Here is a 25,676-nt window from a genome sequence, read left to right on the forward strand (position 1 = left end):
TCAAAATGTCAGTGTTACTGTAATTCCATTTAAGTGAAGCATTTATTTTAGTATAAGAACAATTCTGACAGCTGGATAATATTGATATTTGCACATGTTATCCAAGTTCTGCATTAAAAACACATTCTGTGGTCATTGCTGGAGAATTGTCTCTATGGAATCAAATTTGAGTTTATTTTAATAATGACAGCAGTAGTTCAGAAGGCTATAAAAGCTTCTACGAGTCAAATAAGTTTTCCAAAAGAATTAGGCAAAGACTATGCAGGCATAAAATGAATACAATTCTGAAGGTGTCTGATTAAGAACAGGTCGCAAACTTACTGCTAACATACCACAGAAAATGTCAAAGCTGGGGACCAACTGGGGTGGAAGCAGGAGAGACAGATGAAGTACCTTATATTTTACACTTCCTATTTATAGACAGGAGGCATGTTAATTATCGTCATAGTAACATCATTGCTTAGCTGATTACATATAGCTGTGTAGATATGTATAATACATGTAGGGAATGTAGCTTAAACACAATGTATGCACCCATATAACCGTGTGTTGCCAAATGTCTGACAGTAAAAGGAAGGAGGGAAGGCCTTGCTGCATAGCAGACATTTTGCAGTCTGTTTTGCAGTTTCTTGTTTCCTACCACTCCCCCATTACAAAACAACTTTAAACAGATGACAATCTATGAAATATTCCCGGAGGAGTCCAGTATTAAGAAGTTGGCTGTAGATGAATAAATGCTTGCTGTGCCTTACAGACATTTAAATTAGGGGAAGGATCTAGGAGCACCCAAGGCTATGGAGAATGTTTTCATCACTAAAAGACTGAAGGGTCTTATAAAACAACTGCACCAAATCAACTGCTTTGAACAAAGCAAGTTAAATACCAGAAAGATTTTTATAAAATAATACTAAATTACTCGACCCATAGGATAGGAACATGATTAACAAAATGTGTCTGCGTGGAGATGCTAAATACCTGATATACTCCATTTTAGAATAAAATGACAAATTCCAGAAGAGTTTTATGCTTCTGGGGTTGTGATCTGTTGCATCTGAATCTAGCTGACAAGGCTGTATGCTAGCAAGTATGGTATGCCAGATCATGTAATGCAGGAAACCACATCTATTTTCTATTTCCCATTTTTTCCCATTTTCAGTAATAAAAGCACGCAAAAATGGTTGAAATGTGTATATGGAACCATGCTCCTCTCTTAATCTTGAATTCTGTCATTGTTGTTCTGCTTTGTACAGTCAGTGTCCAAGAGATAATAGATGTCCTAAGAACTGAGAAGGTGAAGACAAATGCATTCTTAATAGGTTCATAGAAAAGTACTAAGGCCAACTGCCTTGTGAGACATTTTAAGCCTAGCCAATTTCCCTTCCAAAGATTAGAATCAAACCTTGTATCTGTGAAGTAAACACCTTTACCATTATGTCAACCACCGCCCCCCACCCCCACCCCTCAAAAAAGGAGGGCTTCTAATCAGTGGGAGTTAAACCTGAATGGGAGACCTCAAATGATTTCTAGTGTATCACTTTCCCTGAGCAATTTCAATGACATAAGTTTGCCACAAAATTTAGTATTTCATTGTGTTACAGAAGACAACCCATACGTTGTTTCTTTCCTCCAGAGCTAAAACTGACTTGGTACTTTTTCTCTCACTTTGCTTTATGCTTTATAAACATATTGAAATTGCCATACAATTATAAAACATCCATATTAACATTCATTAAGTGGGTAGTAGTATCATGACTCCTGAAATATATTCATTCATTCATTTTGCAATGCCTCCTACTGGAGGGTTCATGGGAGCTGGACCCTATCCTGGCAGGGCCAAGGCTAAAAACCCTTGAGTGCTTATATATATATATATATATATATATATATATATATATATATATATATATATATGCGTGCATACATACAGACACACTCACTAACACATATCCCTTCTCAAGTATATTTACATAGTTTATTTTTTATCATGCAAGCTTGTACAATAAGTTACCGATACATTTCATAACTGTTGGTATGATACTGGGCTGACAACTGATTGCAGCTGTAACAGACTATTGGAACTGTTTAGTATACCTTTTAGAATAAGCATTGCAAGGATTGTTGGCATGGTAAAAATAATTGAATTAGAGCGGATAGGCAGGTACAGCTTGCATCTTCGTCAGTGATAAAGCCATACACTTCTGTCTCTTGGAGGTTTACTCTATGTAATCTTAAAATTATATAATAGATATTTGGTTGAGAGCAGGTGTGCTGATAGTGAACCATCCTTAGCTGGTGGCAATATTAAGTTTATCAGTAGGGGTGTATCTTCATCAGTAAAGTGCATCCAGACAAAGGAGACAATATAAGAAATCAGGAAAGTCTCACAGTATGCTAGTGTAGCACAGGCATATCTAGGATCAGAACATGAAAGATTTGCTTTAATGCCTTAGGCTAGAAGTGAAGTTATAAATGAAGCTCTGGCATCTAAGTGAATAATAAGGGATACTGTGCAGCTTTGTGCTATATTTCAGATAAGGCACTAAATATATATCACTTCTGCCTGTCAAGCTGCTGGTACTATCCTATCTGGTGTGTTCAAATAGAAGCAAAACAATTCTAAAGGTGAAGAAGAATATGAATTATATCTTCAACTGTAATTGCATTCCTGCAAAACAAATGCATGTAAGTTTCGAGCTGTGGGTAAGGTAAGGGTGTGCCTACTTTTTGCTGCTATACATTCAGTCACGTTGGTAGTAATGTGACCACGTAAAGCATTTCAAAGTTTGGAAAAATACAGATTTTTATTATTCTATTTATTCATCTGTATGATTTGTCCCCCCCTTCCCCGAGTTTATTTGCTAATAGAGATTGCAGGAAGAAAATTTGTCTGAATGAAGACAGTTATAAATATAGAATTTGATATAATGTAGCTATATTTTTGAAACTTATAATTCTTTATTCACTATTAACAAAATGTAGTGAAAGCTTCCAAAAGTCACTTTAAACCAAAAAGAAAGCTGTAGGTATGGAGTAAATACAAAACGAACTGGTAATACTGGGTATTACCAGTTCGTTTTGTCTTTACTCCATACCTACAGCTTTCTTTATTCACTATATTGATTTGCAGTAATTTAGAACAAGTTCTATATTGTCGCATGACTCAAGGGCTTAAGTATAGTCGGCCAGGAATGGCACTGTGAGTTACAGCAGTGCTACAAGTCTGACTATTTTTGATGACCAATTCTTACTCACTGTTTGATACTGAGCTTAACTAATAATGAATTTCCAACTGCCACCTAAACTGTTAAAGGCACACAGAAATGAGTTCTGTAAATATAAGTAACCTGATTTGCATGCACAAACACCCATATACATATACAGGCACATCATCATACAGCCTTTGTACCAGACAGAGTGGATGATGCCTTGGCAACTGCAATGATGCACAAGTGACTCATAAATAAAATATGCACATTTGTAAGAATACTGTGTGGGATGTAAACTGAAACAAATAATGTTCATTTTGACAGTGCTCTGCAGTGGTTAGTGGTGCAACACTAAGATACAACTGCAAGGCAGTAGTGAAACAAAGACACCGACATGCAGCAGTGCAGTCTGACATAGCTTGTGTGATCTGTGAGTTACATGTGTAAGTAAGCACTACAGAAACGAAACACGAACACTGATAAACCCAGATCATAAAGTGTGCATCCCACATTGTAAGCACTACAGAAATGAAACACGAACACTGATAAACCCAGAACATCATAAAGTGTGCATCCCACATTGTAAGCACTACAGAAACGAAACATGAACACTGATAAACCCAGATCATAAAGTGTGCATGCCACATTGTACAGAGCCATACAATAAGATGATGTGACACTAGTAAACATGCCATACATGGGCTGGGAAAATAGACTGTGGAAGCTTTGTTGACTGAAGTGTCACACAACACACACACGCAAGATGGTCTGACTGGTATGCAGAAGTGGCTAGAAGAATTCACAGAATTTGTGAAATGTGTTTTGCTCCTTCACTTTTTCTGTCTAGCAGTCTTCATTTGTACCTCATTACAGTGTTCTCTGTCTGATGTCCAGTTATGTAACTGATCCCTCTCGAACTGTAATACAGCAAGTAAAATATATATGGTTGTTGAGGAAACTGCAGAGCAGCTGCATAAAACCAGTGATGGCAGAAGGTTATCTGTGTGTTTGTATACAGCTATGGATATTTGTATATGCATGTCTGAATCTTGTCCCTGGTTATTGTTTTTCGGAAAGGGTTCACTACTAGACAACAGTGTCTTCACCAGTACTGTTGCAACAAGTTAAAGGCTGGGAACCTACAGTTACTGATTCAAAGCCCAGAGACGTGTCTGAGAAAGATACTTGAGTTTTAAATAGTTTTAACCTGTGTGCTGCATTAGTCATGGATTCTCTTGGAATACATTTTATGTTTATTGAAATAAATACTACTCACTTATTATAAACCATTTTGCTATAATATTTATTCAGCTGTATAATTTATTTTGGATAGATAAAAATACTCAATGTTTGTTTAATAAGATGACTCATTACAGAATACATCAGATAAAGCTTTCCTTCAGTCAACTAGAGTACAAGAGAACCTGTTACACCACATCAGTGCTAGAATGCCCATTTTAGCAAGACTAGCATGTACACCTGTTGTCCTTTGCTGAAAATATTTTCAATGGGCTAGTGTTGGACATTTAAATTTTAAATACACTTGCTACAGCTGTTTCAATGCACATGCTAGCGTCCCTGCTTCTTTCTGAACTCATTCTCTCAGAATCTGGTTATCCGCTTCTACATACACAGCAAATCAGCTATAAAATGGGTTCAATTGTTGCTAAACTTCTTCTGCCAGTAATAAGCAGTCTTGCTCTCCTTCCAGTCATCAGCATTGCAGCAAAGAGAAGGTTTCATATGGAAGCAATGGTTTACTTTTTTACAATGTTCTTTGTTGCGGTGAGTCACTTTTACTTTCTGTAACAACGCATATATGCCAATAATTCTTGTAGCTTGCTATCATGTGTTAAAAAGTCTTTAGTTAATTACTGACTCTTCTAATTTATTTTTATGTATTCATTTTATTTTTTGGTAATTGGGAAACTGATCTCTTCCATGAGGACCCATTTCAGACTGCTTGAGGCATACAAAACCAAAATAATATAATACAGTGAGCTACGCAGATCCATAACAATGAATATGCGGTATGCAGATCTTAATGTAATTCTTAAATATCCAAATGAGCTAAAAATAAATGTGTCTGCAAATAGCATGCAATTAAACAAGACAGAGCTGAATGAACATACATATTTATCTTTGATATGACAGGAGATTAATTTAACAGATCAGTAATTAGAAATATTAAATGGAGAAATCCTAGTCTAAACAAAACTATCAAAATTATATAACTAGATGTAACTATATGCTTTAATCCAGAGGAGGCATGTATGCTAAAAGCCATTAATGGTCCTGGACCTGAAACAAAACACTAAGAGCACTTTGCACTATGTTACGTCTTAATGTACAACTCTGAAGATGGAATACGTTTGTCAACTACAAGGGCTGGTTTACATGATTTGCTATAGAACACTGACCTGTTCCCAGGCTGCTAATGTTGTTCTGTGCCATTTCTATTTTAAAATGGCTGTTAGAAGATGTAATACTTGTCCAGCATCAAAATCTTATAGCTACTATCTTTACTTAATCTGAACTTTGTAGTAGCAAACAGCTTTCTTAATGATACATATATGTAGACATATTTGCTTATCAATGGAGTGTGTGTGTAAACTATTAATGTAGCTTAAAGAGAGTAACAGCTGGAAGTTATGATGACAATAACTCTTGTCTATGGTTAACAAATAACTGTCTACCTGTTAATAAAGTAATGTGGCATTAATGTTTTCATAATTTGTACCAAGAAGGTCAGATAAATTATCACTGACTACAGGACTAAGTCACTTACAGAAACACAGACCAGCAACTAAGGGCTACACTGGACAAGTTTTTCATCACCGTTTTAGATAACACGTATAACAAAGTAAAAACATATAACATCATTGGTATTCTCAGATTACTTAATAGAACTGCCTTTACTGTATCGCAAAGAATTGTTTGTCCTCTGTCACTGTTTTTTTTATTATCATCAACAGATTTTCAAAGTTATTTATTTTCTTAACAGCTGTCTTTGAAAAATATTAATTATGGTATAATGAATCCCTCACAATGTTCAGTTTTTGCCACTATGATCTCTCTCTCACACACACACACACACACACTTAAAATCCTTGGTCTGCAAATTTTGTTGACACATACAATCTGATTTACAGATGGGGAATAAATTAAAACATAATGATAGGGCACAGTGGTGCAATCCTTGGTATTACTCACAGTGCTTAGTTTACTGGTTAAGTTCCCAGTCAGGGTGCCTTCTGTGTAGACTGCACGTTCTCTGCATATTCCCAGTCAGTTATTACAAGGAAATTCACTTTCTTCAAACATCTTCCCAAAAACAAACTGAAAGGGAAAGTGGAGCATGTCCTAAAATTCCTTGTACCTATATGCACCATGTGCTTTCATGTACATGTGTGCGACTGTACATTTTGTGATGGATTGGCATTATTTTTTCAATTGATTCTCTGTGTTATATATCCAAAATAGAATATCAGTTCAGAAGTCTGTGGGTTGTATTCCTGCACCAGGTGCTTAGATTTATTTTCCCAATAGTAACATTGCAATCGGAAATAATGGAATGCTGCAGTCCTTACAGTATATGCTGCCCTTCAGATGAGAAATTAAAATGAGATCCCATCTGGCTAAGTTGCTGGTAACTCAGGTGGATGTAAGAAATCCTGTGTTACTTATAAGGGCTCTTTATTTACATACATAGATATTTATATCTTCAGACATTCTTGACATGCTTATTCATACTTTGTACATCTTCATACAACACTTCATTTACATTTTATAAAAATCAACCCCACACACTTTTTGTCATCACTGCATTCTTTATTATGTCTGCAGCTCCCCATTTTTTATTAAAAAATCACTTTTTCATAGGTGTGTACTAGGCTAATGGCCCTGGAGCCTTTACAAACCTAGCCCATAGGGTTACCCTGGCATTGTGCCACCCGACATTAGTTCCTAGTGCCTCTGTCGAGTAAAGCCACTGGAGTGATCCCTGGGGTGAATTTTTTATTCCCCAGCCACTCATCAAGATTTCTCTTCAAGAGGGCCAGTGAGGTGCTCTGCTTGACATGTATGGGACATCTATTCTATTATACCTGTGGTCTATCTTTCCATATTTTCAAAATAATAAACAACTCCACTTTCTCTGTATTTAAATTACTTTTGTCTGGATAATATCCATACAGAAACACATCACATTTATTACTTGTACTACAAACAAAATAATCTTTTGAATAAGTTGCTTTCATAATCTTTTAACAGTTTAACTTTCTAGAATGTGTTGTTTTTTACCGTACCAAATCCACGATAATATGGTCTTTCTGACATTGTCTTTTACATCCCTCCACCCTTCACTGTGAGCACATCTAAAAGCAGACCTGCCATGCTAATAGACTTTGCAGTCATCTCCTTCTGTCTCATAGCTTCCTTAACTTCTTCACAAGATTCAACATAGAATCATTGGAGGTTACTAGGCTAATGGTCCTAGGGCCCTTACAAGTCTAGCCAAGAGTTTATCCCCTAAAAAGAAGCCTCAATCAGCACCTGTCACCCCTGTCAATGAGAGACAAAGGTGGAACTCCTGGGACAAATTTGTGGTTTCCCATCCCCTCATCATGGTTGCATTGAAGAGGGTCAGTGAGGTACTCTGACATGTGTGGGAAGTCTATTGCAGATATGGGGTAGCCTCTGGGACACAAACCTGACTCTCCAGCAGGTTTTGTTGATGTCACATATTAGATTTAGGCCTATCAAGCGAGTAATGCGCAAGGAGTTAGACTTACAGATATTGAGCATCTCTAGTAGGGCAGGGTCTAATATTGCCTTGTAAGCGAGATACAGATCACTTCTGAGCAATCTGCATGATACCAAGTAGAGTGATAGTCATTTAAGCCTGTCCGCTAAGTAAAAGGCTTTTCTGACCACCGTTGTCTTATTATGGTCGAATGTGAGATTATTGTCAACCTGAATACCCAGGTTTCTCACCACAGGTTGTGTGCTTAGGGGGTTGCCATTGATGTGGTAATCAGTAGGGGCTGTGTTTTTACCGAATGCTAAGACAATACTTTTTTTGCATTTAACTTAAGGCCATGACTTTGGCACCAGTTATTTGTAGCTGTGAGACCCTCTTGCAGTATGTTAACATCAACTGGGGAATCAATGACAGCACCCAACTTACAGTCATCCACATGCCCTTTGTCTTTGCCTGGACCTCTGAGAAGTATATGCCAAACATTAGGGGTCCCAGGACAGATCCTTGGGGAACACCACTAGTTACAGGTCTGCTATCGGAGGTGGCAGCGCTTATTTGACCTTGTGGGTCCTATCTGTGAGCCAGTTGGCCATCAATCTGACTAGATAGGGATCAACACCAAGTTGTGTTAGCTTTTCGATGATGCCCGAATGGGGGATTGTGTCAAAGGCCTTGGCCAGGTCAAGGTAAGGTGTATGTACTGAATTTCCCTCATCCACAGCCTTGGTGACAGTCTCAAAGAAGTCAACTAGGTTCAATAGGCAAGATCTGCCCCTGATGAATCCCAACTGAGTTTATGAGATCCATAACAATAAGCTCCATGACTTTACAGATCAGACTAGTCAAGCTGATCTTGAGATAGTTTCCCAGGTCAGAAGTGGCACCACCTTTGTGCAAAGGGATGACAATGTCAGTTCTTCATTCTGCTGGAATGAAGCCTGTAGTTAGGCTGTGGTTGAATAGGGTGCTGAATGGCGAAGCTAATTCTTGCTGGAACTGGTGCAAAATGCAGCCTGGGCTACTATCAGGTCCCATGGAAGCTGTGTTCTTTGCCTTGGCTAGGGTCTTTAACACTTGATCTACAGAGGTGTGGGACAAATATAGGGGATGTCGACTGGACCTTTGGGGGACGATAAGGGGGTGAAGTTTGCACTGAACCTATCAGCCAGCAGGTTGGCTAAGTCAGCAGGATCAGTGTAAGGGGTACCATTAAGTACTAGTTTTGAACAAACTTGGGCTTTGCCATGGAGGTTCCAAACGTAACTGAAGAAGGACTTGTGGTTTCCCTTTGTTTTGGAGGCTAGTTTCAACTAATAATTGGCTTTGGAGGTTTACACTAGTGATCCAGTTTCCTTGTTGTGGCAGAGGAGGGAGTTTTTCCGATTTGGAATTTGTTCCTTTTTACCCTTGGACAACAGTTTCTTCCTTTTGTTGTAAATTCTATTGATAGGGGATGTCCACCAGATAAGTTTGTGTTTCCTTGAAGAGCAGATTTTAGTTCTGTTGGGTATGGCTGAGTCCATGCAGTTGTACAGGTGCTTGCATACTGTTCAGCATAGCTGTTTGCATCATCTGAGGGGGGCGGTGGCATGAAGTTGCTGATACCCTCCCTTAGGAAGTTATAGTCAGCTTTTTAGACATTTTTTAGCCTGGTTATGGCTGGGAAGGGATTGGGTGGGATAGAAACTTTGAATGAGACAGACCGATGATCTGATCTCACCAGGGAAGGACATACTATGGGAGTGGTGCAGCGGTCACCCATGTTGGTGATAACAAAGCCAAGTATGTTATCTCCCCTTGTGGGGGTTAAGACAGCTGATCTAGTGCGTTGGAAATGATGAAGTCAAGGAATCATTGGGTGAGTGCATTAGTGCAGGAATAGATCACCCAGTCTATGGTGGAGTAGATGAAGTCACCAAGATCAGGGTGTTAGGGGGTACCTTGATGGAGTCAAGTAGGTTCAGGTAGGAGATGACGGTGTGCTGAGATATGCAGGGGGTCTATAGCTGGCTATAACTTGGATGGGTGTCTTGCCAACTGTCAGTTACACCTAGAGTAATTCCAGTGCGTCATGTTGGTAAATCAGTCTGGAGGTGTGCCTGTCCTTAATGAAGATTGAGACTCCATACCCTTAGTCTTTCTGACCTCATTTTGTGGTCAGAAAGTGTGGAATGAGGTATAGCCTGGTAAGGCAGGGGTGCTCTCTGCAGCCCTGAACCAAGTTTCCATGACCGCACAGACATTGGCATCTTCCAGTGTGAGGAGAGCCTGCAGTGAGTGCATTTTCAGATTAAGGCTCCTAGCACTGAGCAGCATGACCTTCAATTTGCTTTTTGACAGATCTTTTATGTTGGAAGATTTGTCTTTGGGACATGGCCTAAAAAAGGCACAATGTGGGAGGCAAGAGCTTTGGCCAAGATCCAGAACCCCAGGGTGACAGGTGGAGGCCATCTTGGCAAAGAAGCGTGGCCTGTCAACCATGTCATCCCAGGCAGACACATACTGGATCCCCTTAAAAAGACACCAGAAACTAAGCCAATTGTTGAAGTCAAATATTTTTTGTTGGTATTGTGGTTATCATTCTTGGTGAAGGTAGGATGCTGCTTAGGGCTAGGGTCATACCAGCTTGCAGCACATAGTCTGACAGCTAAATCATGTCTCTCTTCACACCAACATGGACAATGACATAGTCATACTTGTACCTGTTGTGGAGAGACTCGAGTGCGTGTGTGATGTGGCAGATTCTAACGCCTGACAAACAGCTGATTGTGCCCTTCTCCTTGTTGAGCCTGGTAAGGGGGACATCAGTGTCTCTCACTACTGAGTTGTCAATGACTAGTATGTTTGGTTTATTGTTATGCCTTATGGGCTGCATTGGTTTATTGTTTTGCCTAATGGGCTGTGTTTGTGGGACACTGGTGTACTGACTAATGTGTGTGATGTGATTGGTGTTGTACATCGATTTTTTTTGAGAGTGTTTTGGGGGTCACTGTTGTTTAGGTAAGTTTTTGTTGAGGACTCCTACATAGGTGGGTGTGTGTCTCTCTGATTTTGGTGGTGTGGTGCTTGTGCTGTCAATCTCCTCTTTGTCAGGAGTACTGAATGTGGTGTGAGAGAGCATGGATCCCAGCTTACTGATGTAGATGCATCTCTCACAAGTAGAAGAATTATGTGCTGGGAGAAGGGGACTGTCCGTGAACATGAGGCAGTTGCTACACTGTCTCAGTATGCCCATGTTGACCAGGCTGGCAGCAGAAACTGATGGGAATTGTCCAGACATAATGCTCTGAGTACTTGGCAGAGTTATGGAGAACAGGGATTGATAAGGGTTTGTCTGCAAAAACCCTAAATGTAAAATAAATAGCCAAAAGCACAAGTGCTACAACTAAAACTAAGATGCTTAGAATATTAGTCAGGCTAGTAATAAGTGTAGAATAAGAGCACTTGTACACTTAAGAGCACAAAGAACAGCAAACTAAGGTAATAAGGTAGAAGACAGTTAAGTAAGAGCAGCTAAATAAAGTATAATTCATTTTCTTTTTTTTTTTTTTTTTTTTTTTAAGTGGAGAGGGAGGGAACAGAGCAAATTGAGAGAATATAGGGGTTGTCCTTCCCAAGTGCTCTCCCTGTACACAGCAGAAGAGATGGGACTTGTAGGAGTGTCTGAAATCAAAATATGATCTCACTGTACTCAGTTGAGTGAACAAATGAGATGAGCCCAGGAGGAGTGCCAAAAACAAATTTACAGCAGGGGCAGACAATTCCAAAGCCACCAAGATTAGCACCACAACAAGAACATGGAGGGGAGGATGAGGAACTAACTGCAGAAAGACAGAGACTACAATATTCAAATAATATTCAATGAAACAAAAAAAATGCAGTACTAATCTTAAACAATGCAAGTGCAGAGAAAAGTATACTTAAGTCATCTTGTGTGTCCAGTTGATTTTCACAGGTAGATCACAGCCAGCCAACAGCTCAGATGTTGAGCAGAAATAAAATACACAGAGATGTGACTAACACTGATTATAAGGCAAACAGAAACCACCCAGGGTAAGACTTAACACAGAATTTCAAAAGAAGAGAAACAATCTCCAATGAACCCAGATGGCTACACTTATCACACTTCTAGCAAACTAACTGCAGAAAGACATTGACCACAATATTCAATTAATATTCAATGAAACAAAAACATAAAATGCAGTACTAATCTTAAACAATGCAAAAGCAGAGAAAAGTATACTTAAATCAGCTTGTATGTCTAGCTGACTTTCACATGTAGATACCAGCTAACAGCTCCGATGTTGAGCAGAAACAAACAATAAATCTTCATTATTGTCTTATACCACACTTTTTTTTCCTTTACCATTTCCTTCCACATCTACTTTACATATACAACCTTAGGATTTATTCCAAACTCATATCTCATCCCTTTTAACACTTTCATTTTCTCCAAAAATTCTTTATACTTACTCCATAAGACTGCCCTCCCATAATCTGAGATTTCAGTTCTTGTGGCTAATCCTGGTGTCAAGTCTGAGGATGGTTAATGATACAATGCCAATATAACCTTTGACCTTTGGCTGTCACACTGCAGCTTCTGGCAAGCATTCTCTATTAGTTATAACTAGATCAAAGACCTAATATTTCTGTTAGGGATCCTCGCTCTCTCTTCAAACTATCATCAACGCTTCTATCATTTCAATGTCCATACTAACCCTAGACAGGGGCACTTCCCTTTCAGTACTGGAAGGTTAAGGTAATTAATTAATATGGCTGCACGTATCTTTGCCTGTCCCCTAGTCATTCTGTCACACCACTCATCATTCTTTTCTGCATCATGTAGTCTGTCTACAGCAGCTACCTGTCAAAACCAGCGTCAATCTTTCCATCATCATCACTCTTCCCCTATGCTTCTTATCTCATGTTAGTTGTATGTATATATATATATATATATATATATATATATATATATATATATATATATATATATATATATATATATATATATATATATACACACAAATACATATACACACAAACACAATTACAAACAGTTTTGTCCTCCTATCTTCAGCCACTTCTGCACTTCCTAAATCCAAGCATCACCGTAGTTCACTCTATTCTCTCTCCAGGTTTCTGTTATGGGTGCAGCAGCTACACTAACTAAATAAGTTCAGGCTAAGAATCTCCCACTGAAAGTATCTCCCCAAATTCAGCACTTCCTATGTTGCTCTTTACCTGTTCCATGTACTTGTTCCATTTCTTCCTACCTCTAGTAGCCCCCTACTCTTGGTAAAGATGCTTCTCTTATTCCTGCCCCATTTCAATTTATATGGTCTAATGGTTTAATATACTTCTCTAGCCAGTCTATAAGAACATCTTTCTAACTAGACTTTGATACAACCAGACTACAGTATATAGTCTGTGGTTCCTTGCATTTCCACAATACATACATACATACATACGTACGTAATGACAGGTTACCTCCAAGTAGCCTAGTACCATAAACCGCACTTTGGATATCCCATTTAATTATCAAATAATTGCTTGTAAACTACTCTAATGTCCTTGCTGTTTTTATTTAGTTTATTTTTATGGCATTCCAGGATGATACTATCTTTTTTGGAAATCAATGTTATCCTGCATGTACATTGTTACAGGGTAATCTAAACACCTGTTTCTTACTCTACAAACGTTCACTACATGAAGGCGCTCTGTGTTTGTCTACATATTAAGTAACAGGTATAACTTCACTGAACACCTGTTACTCTTACTTCATGCATGACTACAGTGTTGCTACCTATAACTCTTTTATAGAATATTACTGTATTAACTGATATTTAGGCATTACAACCCACACTCATATCACAGGCATCCTCGGTTACATTTATTAATGTTATGTTTCTTTAAGTAAATGTACTGCTTAACTAATTGCTGTTGTTTAGCTTATATTCATCTATCTTATTCACTACCTTTGGCCTGGGCTGTAGCTATAAAGGTTCCTTGAACCAGTCTACCCATCTGATTGACAAATACAAATATGGACATAAAAAAAAAAAAAAAAACATCGAAGTCAAACATCCAGTAAGGCATCCATTAACACATTATTAAGTTGAAAGGGGGTTGGCATAATGGTTAAGGTGTTTACCTCAAAAATACAAGTTACAGAGTTTGATTCTCATTACAAACCTTAAACTTGCAAAATACATTTGAGATGCTTGGCTACTTTATAGATGTCCCCATAGTCATTAAGTTAATATACACCGATAAATAAACTATTCAATATTCCTCTCAGCTGCTTTAATGTTAGCATAGCACTATGATACTTGCCCTCTAATTGAGCATTTCTCCATAATTTGGCGATTTATTCATAAAAATGGACAAATTTGAAGATACATACATTATTAAATAAATGGACTAAGCTCATCATGATTCACTTTATGAGGTTCTAGCACCTGATGATCTTTTATTTTGAAAAACAAAACGGGCTTTTTTTTGTAACCCTCTGCTATGAATTTTAAAGGCCAGTGCTACAAATTTTTAATGTTGAGAAGTATGCTGTGTTGTTCCGTTGGTCACAAACTCTCAAATAAATACTCTGTTAGGGTTAACACCTGCCCCTCTTTGCATTGGACAGTCTCTATTTGGGCACTTGTGTCCTGCAGAAAAATCAGCACCAGCAACTCAAATGCTGCAATAAGCTTTTATTTTGGCAAATAATTAATGTTGAGTCCTTTGCATTGGCTATGGGTAGAGTCTGTACTTCAGACTCTTATGTTTTCATTAAAAAAAATGTCCCACTTTGGGCATCTGAAAAGGTGGCTATCCTGTACTCTGTTAACAATGCAACCATATGGCATACCACAATGCAATGGGTAGAGAGAGGACAACTTAATATCTGATGTTGTCCTCTAGAATCATCCTATCAGGTGGCAGGCAGCCAGGAAAGTAGTAGAAATGCCATAATAAAAGAAATAACCAGTCCAAAGAGAAATCATGAGCCACCATGTAAAACACTGCAGAAAGATCAAGAAAGATTAGTACTAAGTACCATCATTGATCTTTTGTTATCAGAAGATCATTAACCATTATTTTTGCACCATGTTGAACCATTATCAGATTATTAACCATCCTTTTGAAGACAATCTGAGTAATACAGTCAGTTCAGCGTCTGGCTAGGAGAATCTCGAGTAGGTTACGTTCCCTTAATAATGGAATCCAATTTTTCCTAAGTCAATTTATATCCTTCCATAAAACAGGATGGTTAGAACTGGGACAGTTATCAATAAGGTTAGAACTAAAAGATAATTACTTAAGAAATGAAGTAACTAACAGCGCCACAGTTGATGTTGGGGGAAAAAAAAAGACCCCAGGGAATTGTCAAAAGTTTGATAGATGGAGAAAATCTTGCAGCTGTGTTTCCAGGGGGTTTACAGTTCATTTCCGCTGCTATGTCGAGTATAATGGAAAAGAGGGTATTTTTTGTAATAAACTGCATTTTTCAGTGTAGTTTTTTGGTTTTACTGATGCAATATTTTGTCATATTTGCAATGATGTCTTCATGTTTGGGGAAATGTGAAGAGAATATGTTTTTCAAGAACAAAAAGTCTTACTGATGAGTCTCAATCCAATGAATACATCAACTGGTGCATAGCCAGGAGGCTATGTAATGTACATAAGGAAGGTATTCTTGAAGCAGTTAGGCAGGAGAAGAATGCAGTGTCCAGACTTTTGAATTGTTACACAAAACAGTTTGAGTTATCAGGTGGTAATTCCAGTAAATTCTTGAAGAAGAAATAACTCCATGATATTACTGTAGCAATAAGTGTCTGAAGTGTGGAATAAATCTGTGGAGGAAAGCTTTCAAAACATGTACACAGAACAGAAATATATTTCACTGGAAGATAAAAGAGGGTAGAAAAACACAAGACTGAATGGGATCCTGGAAGATAACGGAAGGATTTGACTTCTGTGAATTTATTTATAAGTAAGGCAGTGCAATTGACTGCTTTAATAAGTTAACTGGGAAAAGAAAATACCTATACATTGCTGTTATCTCTGGCTGATACAGTTTATGGTTGACTGAGACGGATTCTGGTTCAATTTGTGAGTTAGTTTGAGATGGGACAGGTTTGCTGCAATTGTGGTAATGTGATGACAGTGGAGGAAAGGTCAATGTTTGCAGATCATAATTTCTGGGATGCTACCATGCAGTAGACAATGTTTTTGCTTGTTGTAAAAGAATGTTGATGGTGTAATTTAAGTGGTAAGCAATCATTTCAAATGCTACTGAAAGGGTTTTCCTTCAGCTGTACAACTGTTAACATCGGATCTATCAGGAGTGGATAACACTTAAAAAATCTTCATCAGTTATTTCATTTTGTGAATGAGAAATCTGTGGTAGTGGAATTTTAAAAAGGGAAATGACTGTTGCAAGATTGCTGAGCTAGAAGAATTACAGCAGAAGCCTGAAAATGAGGAAGGCGAGACTGATGTTATATGAATATTGCACAATAATTCTGAGAAGAAATATTACTTATAACTCAAAAACAAAACCGCTCCAACATCAAGCGCAGAACTTTATTAAAGCAAAGCTATTGGGTAACAACCCTTTCTCAATGCTAATACTACTACTACTACACAGAATATTCAACCCTTAAATAAGAGCAAACAAGCATCACATGACCACAGCCAGCATCTCACATGACACTACTTCTTAAAATTGTTTAAAACACATTAAATGTTCTGTTGTTGTATTATGGATAATCTGAGGTTTAATGAGCAGTTAAATGAAATGATTAATGAATTTTAAATAGTGGGTATAACCGGGTAGAAGTTATTAGGGTTTGTGAAGGGGTAAAAATGGATAGGAGAATCTCCCTGCAGCCTATATTTTTGAGGGGTGCAGAGGAGGCTGCACAAAAGGCAACTCAGCCTAGCAAAATAAGATATGTAACTACCTTCCATGTGAGAACTTTTGACATTAAAAGAACTGGACCATTTTATTAGCCTTATCTGAGCTGCAGACTCTTTTGGACAATAAACCTCACTTCTCCTACAGAAATGTCAGAAAGTTAAGCAGAAGGCTGTGTTATAAGGATTTTAATACCCCAACTAAGCAACAAATTGCTATAAAATGCACAACTTTTAAATGTATGAATTGTAGTTGTTGCAATGATAGTTTAGTAGATAATAGTAGTGTGTTTACTCATGCTGTAACTAATAAGCAATATATATTTCCTATCTCAGCCAACTGTAATACTAGCAATGTGGTTGACCTTGGTACATGTGTAAAAGGTTTTCATTTTATGTGGGGAAAACTACTAGAAGGCTGAGAGAACAGATTATTAAACACAAGTCAGATACAAGAAGGAAGAATGATAAAAATGCTTTAAGTAGACATAAGTAAGGGTGAGGACCACTGTTTTAAATTTAGGGTAATAGATGCAGCAATAAAAGGTACCAGAGGGGGTGATTTAAATAATTACCTTGTGAACAGAGAGTACAAATGGATTATTAGACTGTTTGCAGTGTCTGAACTGAGTCTCAATAATACTGTGAGTATTAAACCTGCTTTAGTAAAAATACAACAGGAACATTTAATGTGTTTTAAACAATTTAAGAAATAGTGTCATGTGATATGTCTGATTTGGTCATGTGATGCTTGTTTGCTCTTATTTAAGGGTTGATTGTTCTGTGTAGTAGTATTAGCATTGAGAAAGGGTTGCTACCCAAAAGCTTTGCTTTAATAACGTTTGGTGCTTGACGTTGGAGCGGTTTTGTTTTTGAGTTATTGGTATTTTTCCAGTTACCACAGTATCAGCCTATTTTTAAGAAATATTACTTAAAAAGACTTTGAACTTTAAGTAAATCAATCTAAAGAGGGTCAAGTGTTGTCAGTAGATGGTCACATTCAGACACCTTTTTGATGTTATGCTGAATGGTTCTTCTGGAACTGCAGTCCATCAATAAGCACATTTAGGTTCAAGAAATGGTGCATTTTTAAAGGATATAAGAATGACTGGAGGGCACTTAGACTTGAGACTACATTAAGACTGCCCTTGTTAACTAAAACTGGAATTTCTTTATTTAGTTATTGATCTTGCACTGAATGAGGAGTTCAGCAATCAGACAATGGTTGTACAGAGTTTGTATTGTGTTGATTCTCTACATGGCATAAATCTTTATACTACAGCTTGCTTTGCATTTCATGGTAATATAAAATTTCTAAATTATTTCATATGACTGGCTATAATGAAAATATAAAATCATATATTAGTGGTTGCTCTGCTGTAATTGTTTCTTCAAGAAAAATGACATGAAATTTAACACTAAGAGTAAGATGAATGCGTTAATTATGGTATTTGATTGTCGTGAGAATCCTACTTCCTGGGTCATGTACATACTTTGCAAATAACAATTTGAAGAGCACCCAAGGAAGATAAGACTGTTGAAGTAAAAACAAAATATAGGTGATTGCCATATGTAGATGATCTTTAGTACAACATGTATCAAACATTTGCACTACAAATGTACAATGTTTATGGCTCACATAAAAGTATATAGCAAGCACTATTTTTTTCAAGACCTCATTGTTTAACAAATATCCATGTAAATTGTTTAATGTACTGCTTGCAATTCTATTTGATACGGGAAGAATATTAGGAGCTTTTAATCAGTTTGGTAAAAGCTACCATATAAAGGCTTGTGAACTGGTAGTTTATATGTTACATGTTCCTCTTGGTTATTTTATCAAGTGAATGGGTAGTCTAAGCTGGATGCTGTATTTGCTAAATTAAATTTATTTTAGGTTGATTTATGATCTCCCATTGACTAATATTAAATTATGAGAAAAAATTAAGGAAGATATGCTTCCTCATATGAGAAGTGTTGTATTGTTTTATTAAAATTGATTGATATAAAACAAGTTGAATTTTTCTTTTTGCAAATGATTCTCTGATAAGCTGTCAATGCAAGTTAATATGAAGGGTACATTAGGGGACTATTGCTTTAAATTGTTTCTAGTAAGAAAGTACAGTTGTGCAAGTACTTACCATAACAGTAGATGTTTGAATAGCTCACTGTTACAGTACTGCTGACAAATGAAAGTTATGCTGCCAAGTATAACCTATGTCCTGACAATTTGCAAAAGTATGCATTCCTTCATCCTACCAATGTATGTCTGACGTGCAACCTATAAACAAGACTATGTACTGACACATAAGGGATATACGGGTACAAATGTTGTCAGAGCTTTTTTGTCCCAGGAAAATGTTTGTCTGAGGATAGTACATTATATAACAGTTCTCAGATATAGGATATAAAAAGGGGATATGCTACATAAGTGTTCATCTTAGCCAAGTAAGACAAAGTAATAAAACATGGGGGGGGGATACTGCATATATTACATTAGGGATCTACTCAAACACCTGTTCTCATGGGAAGTTCTTACACAACTGTACCATGTTCTTACTTAGAATCACTGCTGTCATATTGCTGACAATTGGAAAGATTCCACAGCTTTTATGTTGACTGGAAAAGTTCTCAGGTATAGAACTACGGTCCCATGTCTCTTGAAGAATGGATTTGGCAAAACCAGCTCTGATCTTTGAGAAAACATTGGTCTTATAATGTTTAGCAAAGGTATGAACAGATGACCAGATTGCTGCTTCCTGAATGATCCTTGAATCCAGACATTTGAAATAAGCTGGTTAACAGGCAACAGCTTTAGTAAAGTGAGCTTTGACCTGACCTTGGAGACATTTTCCATGTAAGGATTAACAAATGAAAAAGTAAGAGGAATCCTTTAGAATATGTTCTGTTTAGAAACATGGAGACCCATCATTTTTCCATCAAAGGAAATAGACAACTGGTAAGATTTCCTAGTGGCATTTGTTTTGTCCATATAGAATCTTAGTTGCCTGTGAACAACTAGTAAATGAAGTTTTCTTCCCCCCTTACTTTGAGGATTAGGACCAATTCAGAGACATTTCATGAACTACCTTAAGCATAAAAAAGATTATTCCTCAGTTTTACACTATCCTTATGAAAAACCAGGACAGCACATAACAGCCTGCAATTCTGAAACCCTTTCAGCAGATGTTAGAGCCAGTAATGGAGAAATCTTCAAGGAGCAGAGCAGAACCAGGCTGGTTCAAAAGGAGTTAGGGTTAAATTTTGAAGGACAAAGTTCAGATTCCAAGGAGAAGGAATCAATTTGGGAGGGGTCTGATATGGACTCCTTTTAGAAATTGTATAACCTCATAATGTGAAAGAGAGGGGGAGTCCATAAGTAAGTAGGCTGAAATGACTGACAAATGCCAGCCCTGATGAGCAGCACATACAGGTATTGAAGGATAATAGGTTAATAAGGGTCCTGTACTATGCTGCAACACCAAATATAAAATATTTTCTATTGTAAATGTAAGATTTCCATGTAGCAGGTTTACTTGCCTCCTTTTTTACCTGCAGCAATTCCTCACAGTAAAAGTGTCTGAAGGGAATCAGAAGGTTATTATCCAGTCATTTTAATTAGAGAGCCCTTTTGATATGCAAGTCCATGCTGTGATGGAACTTGTGGCAAATGCCCTTTACTAGATGAAAAGGAAGGGAGAAGGGAAAAGCAATGTTGTTTGGACCAAAAAGGGCTTCACCAGCATTATTTTTGGATTTCCTTCTGAATCTTTAACCTCTAGAAAGAATGAAAAAGCAAAGAAGGCATATATGAATTTCCCTTCCAGCAATTTAAGACATCATCCATTTTCCATGCTTTCCTGCATACAATTCTGGAGCAGAACAGTCTGAGCTATCCCTTTCTGAGTGGAGACAAAGAGATCTATCTGGAGAGTTACTTGCTAATGGACAGTACGGAGAAAGACCACTCTGTTCAGCATCCATTCATGAGGATCTCCCTTACATCAGCTCAGATAATCTGCCACTGATACTGTGGTGAATAGCAGTATCCCAAGTTATCATGGCCAGCCTTCAATGATGGTTAAACATTGTTCTCCCTTGTCTGATGACATAGCACAAGTCTATGGTATAGTCTGTAAGGACTTGTAAGGTTCCAGGGACTCAAATGGTAATTGGAAGTCTATAAATCAAAGATTACAGCTTTAATCTTTTTTATGGTTATAGGTTTGGTCCTGATCTGCTTTGACCAAACCACTTGGACTTTCATCCCCAAGCCAGGTTCAAAGAATATGTTCTGAACTTCTAGATGGGAGAAGGAACCAGAAAGAGAACATCAGGGTTGAGTGTTATACAGTTTACCCACCACTGGATTTCTTTCTTCACAAATATCAAGTAAGGGATGGGAATGTTACAGGGAGGGCAGTGCTGTGCCCAAGTTGGCTTTAGTTACACTGAAACTGCCTAATATGGAATCTGGCAAAGAAAATCACATACTGCTGAAACCATGTAGCCTAGGGAACTCAGAATCTCTCTTACACCAGTCACTTTCAGATTTTGGGGAATAAAAAGTAAAAAGTCAGAAAGTGGATTTTTTCCTGATGTAGAAAAAGATATCATGCAAGACGCATCCATCTGATAACACAAAAATATAGGTTTTGAGATGGATGAAGGGTCAATTTCTTTGAAGTTTAGAGTGACACCTAGATGTAGAACATTAGTTAGAAATTTTAGGTCCTGTAATATTTCTTGAATTGAGTAGCCTAGATCAAAAGGTCATCTAAGTAGGGGTAGATGTGAATACTTTGGAGTATGCAAAATGCAGTGAGGGCTAAGAATTTTGTGAACACTTTTGAAGCTCTAAAGAGGCCAAAGGGAAAACCAGACATTTGAAAATGATATCAGAGAAAACAAAATCTTAAGTATTTTCTGTGATTTAGATAGAAAGGAATGTGAAGGTAGGTGTCCTTTATTCAGATCAAAGCAACTAAAGAAACCTGTTGAAAAAAAATCACAAGATAAAAGCTTTGTAGAGATAACATCTTGAATTTTGGAATTTTCAGAAATAAATTTAAGATTGATAGGTCTAAAATGGGTTTCTGTGTCTCTTCTTTTCTTTGCATGAGGAAGAGCCAGGAATAAATTGCCCTCATTTTTTGATAAGCACAGACTGACTCTATGATTCCCTGGAGGAATAACTAGTAAGATTGGATGAAACAGGTGTTGTCAGCTTGGGAGTAATTGAGAATGCCAGATGAAACCGTTGCAAAACGTCATACAAGTCTGTACTCATTCTGAATGATATTCAGTACCCATGTGTCTGATGCTATCTTTCTCTACAGGTGAAGGAGCCGAGAAATTCTTCCTATAGAAATGTTATAGGACAGACAACAGTGGACGGAAGTGGGGCAAGAAGGAAACCGATCATCATAACTTGGAGCTTTTGCAACCTAAAGATCCCTTGGATCCTATAAAGTCTGTCTTAGGTGTATTTTCTTTGAGAATTTCTTACCTTTTTGCTGGGATTTTTATCTTTTATGGAAAAAAGGGACAGCTTTGGGAGAATAGTTTGTCTGAAACTTGATTATGCAGGAGAGAAAGATGTTTCAAATTCTGCATAACTTTACCTCTTTCTTGCAATTTTGGGAACATTTTAGATGAAGCTGGTCCAAACTGATTATCCTTTTCTATTGGGGCATCCAACATTTTAGCCACTATCAGCATCTGCAAGTACTGGAGATGAAGCCAGGGATATCTTCTAAGAGTGGACCCAGTAGTGGCTGCTCTGGAAGCAGCATCAAAGATGCATTTTATGCAACATCTTGCTACTTGTGCAGCTCAAGTGTGCATGTTCTGTAAAGCACTCATTCTCAGAGTCAGGAATATCAGAAATAATCTCATTCCTGTTGTCAAAAATAGTCACCTAGTGTCTAATCCTATGGGCTTGGTAACTTATGGCATGGAAAGAATGAGTAACAGAAGTGGACACCTTCTTTCTATACCTCTGTAGCCCTAAAGTCTACCATTCAGTAGTGCAGTAGTAGATGTGAAAAGTTAAGAGGCTTTATCCAATTCCACTAAAATCACAGCTGGGCCAGAAGAGGAATTCTTATACTAATATTTCTGAAAATCTGGAACTTTATAAAACATATCATGTTTTTGAGGCCCAAGTGGTTGCAACTCAGGTGCCATGGATGCAACAGCATGGTATCTTGTCAGACATCTAACAGTGGAAAAATTGCTAACAGCTCAGGGATGTCCATATTTAATAAGTCATGATATCTTTTGTGAATATCAAAAATTTGTTTTCCTCCCCTTTTTAAGTGCTGCATCATTTTTAGAAAAGTATTACCAAGGCACATTTCTTCCAAAGAGGAATCAGAAAACAAAGCGTCTTCATTTTCCGACTCAAATCTTGTGGGAGATTGAATTTTAGAAGAATATGCCAAACATACAACATCCAAACATTCCTCATCTTCAGAAGCTGTCTCTCTCTTCTTTTTCTTAGTAGTAGAAGGAAGATGAAAGAAAAACTGATGAGGCTTCTGAGACATTAAGGTCTTGGGAACAGGGATAATCACACAGGACAGTATTCACAGTGCCTGTTGCTTCTTTTTCTTTCTAAAATGGCCAATTTTCATTCTTTTCTTATGCCAGAGTTGTAGTCCTTAAACTCACCTCCCCTCCCCCTAATCACGTCCCTTTTGCATCTGTCAAAGCTGGCAAATTTTATTTTTTTTCTGCTGTGATTAATATATCACAACAGGAGACAAAGTCCATGTGCTGAGAATACTGTTCAGTGTGAGTATCCCACTGTCTTTTAAGTAGTCATTGAAAAGCAAGAAATGGTTATTAAACTTGACTAAAAGAAAGCAGGGTATGTGTGAAAACACATGTTACGTCAATGCATTGACAGGAGCTTAGGGGCTATGATGTACTATTTTAAAGCCAAACACTGCAATGTGGGGTACCTGGAGGTAGACTAAAAAGAAATCACAAAGCAGGACACCATGTTGGCAGACTCTGGAATTATATTTAAAAGTATAAAAAAAGTATGTAGAGTCCAAAAGTAGTGTTAACATTTAGAAAACATCAAGACTTGATGAAATAAACATGTTTTTTCAGTCTATGGGTGCAGTGCTCCTTTAAGGAAATAAATCTGGGTTGTGTCACAGTCAGATTGGCTGACATTATGATGCTAATCTTAATGAGTCAATTCAACTAGCACAGGTTAATAATAGCTTTTTTAAATATTGCATAGGTAATAGTGATCCCATGAATTTATAAGCATTTTCCAGAAAAAAAAGTAGTCATGTGCAATGGTCATTGACACTAGATAGTAAAAATTAAGTTGTGGAGAGTCTGTGTGGACAATTTGCTAGCGAATAACCCAGTGTGATGAGTTGTCTCATGAGGTCTAATCAGGTAAATCACTTCTTAAAGATAATAAAATTTTATTTAGAATATGATATACTAAGAAAACCCTGTGTTACAACAATCATCATCTTCTTTGCAAATCAGTATTTCACATCAACAGTCCTGACTGCCCAAAAATGCATTTTTTCCTTCTAAATATGTATTTCTTTTTAGTAGTCCTATGCTTCCACTGCTGAGTCCCACTGCAACACAAAGTTGGATCACAGTGTTGGAAACAGTGTACAATGCTTTAAAAAGAGTGGCTTGTGTAACCCCTACTGAGTCACATGTACCATCCACAGCTGGGAAAAGAAAACACCAAGTAAATTATGAGTAAAAAAAAAAAAAAGTAGCACTCCAGCACAAGAGAAGAACCAACTTCAAGTAGATAAAAATAAAAAAAATGTCTGTACTTCTTTAAAAGAAGAAAAGGAAGAAGTCTAGGTAAAAAAAAAAAAATAAAATAAAAGGGGCAGAAAAGCTGAAAAACATTCGAAGTTGGTAGAAGTACAGGCTCTGATAACTGAATATTAATTTCCTCAAGCCTAATTTCACCACTGTGAACCGTAAAAGGTCTGGACCTTTGCTCCACAACTATCCTGTTCCCCTCCAAATATTTTTCCACTTACTACTAATATTTAGTGAGGGAAGTAGTATAGATGACAAATGTGGGGAAAAAAGTAATGTTAAGCAGATTTACATGTGGGAAGCTGAAGCACTGACTACATTAATAACAAAGGGAATAAGTATGCAGAACATAGGATTAAGAGGAATGGAGAAAAAACAGAAATATAAAAGTCACTAATATAACATGTTAGGTGAGATGAGAAGTCTTTTCCTAGCATAGTCGTTCAGGCAGAGTGCTATTAGCAGCACACGGAGGACTATGGGAAACTTCTAGCTTTACAGAGGCAAGAAGAGCCTGTGAGTAGCTATGCAGCTAACCAGAAGTAAACTAACAAAGTAAGGAAAAAGCCTCTGTCCCAGGAAAGCTGTAATCAAGGAGATAAACAAAATGTCTGCTCATACTTAAATTACTGTAGAACTGATTAGAAAAAGGAAGCATATATTCGGTGAGATGATACGGGGACTTCAAAATGCTAAGATACAAGTGGATGGATATATGTAAAAAAATAAATGCTTCTCTGAAAACAATGCCAGATAAAAGTCATTGGAGAGTAAAAGCAGAAAGTATATAAGCTGTATGGAATAATTCTTGGTGATTTTGTGTTGCATTGTAGAAACTGATAACAGATGATAGGTAAAATGTTAAAGAATGAATCTGGGATTCATGAATACATTGAATCTGTTTGGAAGCCCATTACTCATTGCCAGTACAAGATGGATGAGGTGCCATATGGAATTCCATTAGGGGAAAA

At 37.4% G+C, this 25,676-nt stretch overlaps 1 protein-coding gene across 1 annotated transcript in view; it reads left to right on the top strand.

The window, feature by feature from the left end:
• The first annotated feature begins 4,856 nt into the window (after positions 1-4,856).
• MYMK (myomaker, myoblast fusion factor) overlaps positions 4,857-25,676 on the top strand; it is a 290,800-nt gene continuing 269,980 nt past the window's right edge. The window contains exon 1 of the mRNA XM_044058846.1: positions 4,857-4,991. Within this exon, the coding sequence (XP_043914781.1) occupies positions 4,857-4,991 (135 nt within the window). The remainder of the gene's footprint in view (positions 4,992-25,676) is intronic.

The sequence above is a fragment of the Protopterus annectens genome, chromosome 16.part0, assembly GCF_019279795.1.
Source record: "Protopterus annectens isolate FY-2018-M chromosome 16.part0, PAN1.0, whole genome shotgun sequence".
In the NCBI taxonomy this organism is placed as follows: Eukaryota; Metazoa; Chordata; order Ceratodontiformes; family Protopteridae; genus Protopterus; species Protopterus annectens.